The following is a 4,468-nucleotide window of genomic DNA, read 5'->3' as shown; positions in this document are numbered from 1 at the left end:
TCACCCATAAACATGAAATTGTAGCTTCCTTAGATTCATTATGTTTTTTTTCTGTCTTTGTGTCCGTTCTTTGTTCTTGTCTTAATATCTATATCACTAACGGAAAGTATGCTGAGCCTGACTCAGCTAGTATAACCATGTGATTGTATCGCAATCTCGGCAAATTATAAAGAATAACAACTTGTGTGTGTGAAGATTGTAGATTATAATTCCACCAGAAATGATACAGGAGTTTTTACAGAGTGTGTATTGTTTGGTAAACTGAAAGAAATAAAAATACAATATTTACAATATGTACGAAAGAATATATGAATGTTCAATGCAATAATAATATCAAGTCAAAAACGAAAGTAGAATCCTCAGTTCAATTCAAAGTAATAAACAATTACAGTTCATATTTGTTGAATAAACGTGTTTCTCAAGTTAAGGTTCACGAGGACCCTATGGCTAAAATGGCCGTATTTTCACCTCAAAATTTACTCTGAGTACAGACAAACCTGCGCATCTGTAAAAAATTTCAGGCATAGCATGCCCTAGATAAATAAATTTCAAATATGTTTTATGTTTTAGAAAAATAAAAACTAACCAGGATTTTGCCGTGCACTTTTTTTATTCCTCCAGAAGATGCCAAAATAAACTAAGTTGGGAAACAGGTAATAATTGAAGTGAGCTGTATTGATTGACATGGATATGAGATGGACAATAGATACCTGACAATAATTTGTTATTTAAACTGTGTATCTGAGTGGACCATATCAAGGTAAACTCAACTGTTTGTTAATTTTATCATCTTCTGCAGGGACGAAAAAAAGTCGTACAATGCATTTGAATTCTATTTATCTAGGGCATGCTATGCCTTAAAACTTTTCCAGATGCAAAGGTTTGCCTGGACTCGGAGTAAAATTTGAGGTGAAAATACGGCCATTTTAGCCATAGGGTCCACATGAACCTTAACAGAATTAACGGAATATATATTTAACCGTTTATAAACGATTTGAAACATACTTGACGGTGATTTGTCACAATATCCACAGGAACAGTTTTGTCGTGGCATCCATTTGCAATAGACAGTCGAGGAAGAAAAAGTAAACGGAAGTGAAAATACGGATAAGTCCAGATTATTTCCGGAAAATATGAATGTCTGAAAATACAATCAAATAGACTTTATAGTAAATATAATTGCGAATGTGATTCAGAATACTCCCCGTCTTAAATCTATCTGATATCACTATTCCAGAAAGTATAATTCCACATATGAATGTCACTATATTAATCCAAAATATATACATATAATTACACAGGGTTGTTCTCTATGAGAAGAATCATGTCCACGATAGGGCGTGTGTAGGTTGTGGCTTTTCCATTAACGATTACTCGCACTTCTGCTTTTCGGACATGTTTTTCTGAACTTTAAAATGAGTTCACTATAATTCCAACGGGCCATTGGGTACGACAAAGGTTTTTGTCCTTTAGAAGAATGACGTCTCCTTCGATGAGATCACGGCGATCTTCGGTCCATTTTCGTCGTTGTTGTAGTAACGGCAGGTACTCTTTCCTCCAACGGGACCAGAAAACACTGGCAAGAGCCTGTTCTCGTCTCCATTCGGCAAGACATAGATTTCGTTTATCGAATTCTCCAATATGATCTGAGGTGAATATGTAGTCGGTTTTCTGTGTCAATAACATAGCCGGAGTTAATATAAGCGGATTTTCTGGATCTGTTGATACCGGTACCAGAGGTCTAGAGTTAACTATTGCTGAAACTTCTGCCATTAGTGTGTTGAGCACGTCATGCGTTAGGCTTCTTCCGGCTGCATTTAGAAGCATAGAATCAAGAATTCTCCTGGTGATACCAATCATTCTCTCCCGGGCTCCACCCATGTGGGACGAATGCGGCGGGTTGAAGATCCAAGTTGTACCAGAATTGTACAGAAAGTTTTTGAAGGGTCCATCTTCAACGTCGTTTGTGTCAAACTTTAAATCGTCGATTGCGCCAATAAAGTTCGTTCCAAGATCGGAAAATTTTAACTTGGCCACTCATAGCGGCGAATCTCCTGACAGCGTTTATGAAGGCTGAAGAACTCATTTCCTCGACTAATTCGATGTGAATAGCTCTTGTCACTAAGCATGTAAATAAAATTGCCTAACGTTTTGAGTTGGCGTATCCACCACGTGTTTTACGGGAAACAATTGTCCAGGGTCCAAAGGTGTCTATTCCAACGTTAGTAAACGGAGGTGAAGGTTCAAGACGGTCCTCTGGCAAATCAGACATGATTTGATACTCGGTTTTTCCTCTGAGTTTGCGGCATGTCACAAATTTGTGAATAATAGATGAGATCAAGGTTTTGCTCCTACGATCCAAAATCATGCGGATCGAATCGCTCCATCTGTGAAATGGCGACCTTGATGTTTTATCTTGTTGTGGTAGTGTCGAACTAATAATGTCGCTATATAATGGCGTCCAGGGACGATCAATGGTTTTTTTTTCACGGAGGTCTAAGTCAGATTTGTCAATACGGCCTCCTACTCGTAATAGTCCTTGTTCGTCCAAAAACGGATTGGGGTCAGCTATCGGGCTCCGCTTATTAATTTGTTCCTGGCGTTTTATACAATCTATTTCATCTCCATAAACTTCGTGTTGTGCAGATATTAAGATGAATTTTTCGGCATTAGAAAAACTATCCAGAGAAGTCATTGATGATGCCTGTTTTGACCCGTGTAAACGGGAGAAACCTTTCAAAAAGGCTATCGCTCGCACAAGTGATGTCCAGTTGGAGAATCGATTGAATCTATCAGTTCCGATACCCTTATGCTCAGGTGTGGAAAATGTTTTTGCAACATTAACAGTTGCACGGATTTCTCCATCTTCTTCTGGATCTATAAGTTGGTATATGTCCTCAGAATTCTTCTGTTCTGAGGAAAGAAGTTGTTTTGGTCCCAATAACCATTCACTGCTGTGAATTTCATGGGCTGGTACGGACCTTGTTCCCGAGTCTGCGGGATTACGGTTAGTTGGTTCGTAATTCCATTGACTTGGAGAGCTAAATTTTCTTATTTTCTCTACTCTATTGGCGACATAGATAAAGAACCTTCTTGTCTCGTAACTGATGTAGCATAGGACTACTTTACTGTCTGTGTAGAATTTTACGGTGTCTATATGTAAATCTAAATTATCCATGATTGTCTGTGTTATCTCGACTGCTAATACTGCAGCAGATAGTTCAAGGCGTGGAATAGTATGACCACTTGTTGGTGCAACTTTAGCTTTCCCAAGAATGAAACCTATGTTTGGTTCACCACTACTGTCGGTCGTGCGTAGATATGCAACAGCTGCTATGGCTTTTTCTGATGCATCAGATAATACATGTAACTCCTTTGTGGCGGGTTTGCTGAGATACGGCACGTAGGTACGTGGAATGCGCAATGTTTCGATAGGAATTATAGTATCTCTCCACGATTTCCACTCATCTGCTGTCTCATCAGTGAGAGGTTGGGTCCCAATCGACTGTTTCTGATACTATTTTCCTTAATAGGAGCTTCCCTTGTATAATCACCGGAGCCAAAAATCCAAGAGGATCGTAGAGACTGTTTATCGTTGATAAAATTCCTCTCCGAGTGATCGGTTTGTTTTCTGATGATAATTGAAATGAGAAGTTATCAGTATTTACGTCCCAACTGAGACCAAGACTACGTTGTAGGGGTTTGCTGTCGCATTCTAAATCTAGATCTTTAAGATTTGAAGCCAAATCACTGGCATGAAATGCAGACATAACTTCTGCACAATTAGAGGCAAACTTGTGAAGACGTAAGTTTCCATATTTTGCTAATGCTTGCTGTGTTTCCTTCATGAGCTTAACAGCTTCCTCTTTAGTAGGACATGACGTTAGACCGTAGTCGACATAGAAGTTTCTTGTAACAAAGCTAGTCATGTGACTGCCAAACTCTAGTTCTGATGTTGGGCTGCTTTTCGGAGTCCAAGCGTAGCAACGGCAGGTAACGGACTATTTCCGAAAACATGAACTCTCATGCGGTATTCGACAAGGTTCTCCTGTATGTCATAGTCTTTATGCCATAACAATCTCAGGTAATTTCGGTGGTCTTTTCTGACAACAAATTAAAGCAGTGAAACATATGTTGAACGTCTGCAGTTACTGCGACCATTTCTTTCCAGAAACGCAGCAGTACTCCCAAGAGATCATTGGTCAAGTCTGGACCTGTAAGCAGGACGCTGTTATGGTTCATGTGGACCCTATGGCTAAAATGGCCGTATTTTCACCTCAAATTTTTCTCTGAGTACAGGCAAACCTGTGCATCTGGAAAAGTTTTAAGGCATAGCATGCCCTAGATAGTCCACATGAACCTTAAGTGAAACACCGTTACATTTGGCGGAAGAATAAAACACACCTCTTATCTGATCGGGTTTCTTCGGATGATAAACACCAAACAATGGCAAATACCAGCACTCCTC

The 4,468-nt window shown here is 39.4% G+C and overlaps 1 protein-coding gene across 1 annotated transcript; it reads right to left on the bottom strand.

Moving 5' to 3' along the window:
- Positions 1 to 2,143: 2,143 nt before the first annotated feature.
- LOC139518626 (uncharacterized) lies at positions 2,144 to 3,929 on the bottom strand. Its single transcript, XM_071310103.1, has 2 exons — positions 3,669 to 3,929; positions 2,144 to 3,505 (listed from the first exon to the last, which is right to left on the bottom strand). The coding sequence occupies exons 1-2, from the start codon at positions 3,927 to 3,929 to the stop codon at positions 2,144 to 2,146; spliced, it is 1,623 nt and encodes a 540-aa protein (XP_071166204.1).
- Positions 3,930 to 4,468: the final 539 nt, after the last annotated feature.

Source organism: Mytilus edulis, chromosome 4 (assembly GCF_963676685.1).
Source record: "Mytilus edulis chromosome 4, xbMytEdul2.2, whole genome shotgun sequence".
Taxonomy (NCBI): domain Eukaryota; kingdom Metazoa; phylum Mollusca; class Bivalvia; order Mytilida; family Mytilidae; genus Mytilus; species Mytilus edulis.
Note: the sequence above shows the minus strand (reverse complement) of the source record. Positions and strands in the feature narration are given on the sequence as shown.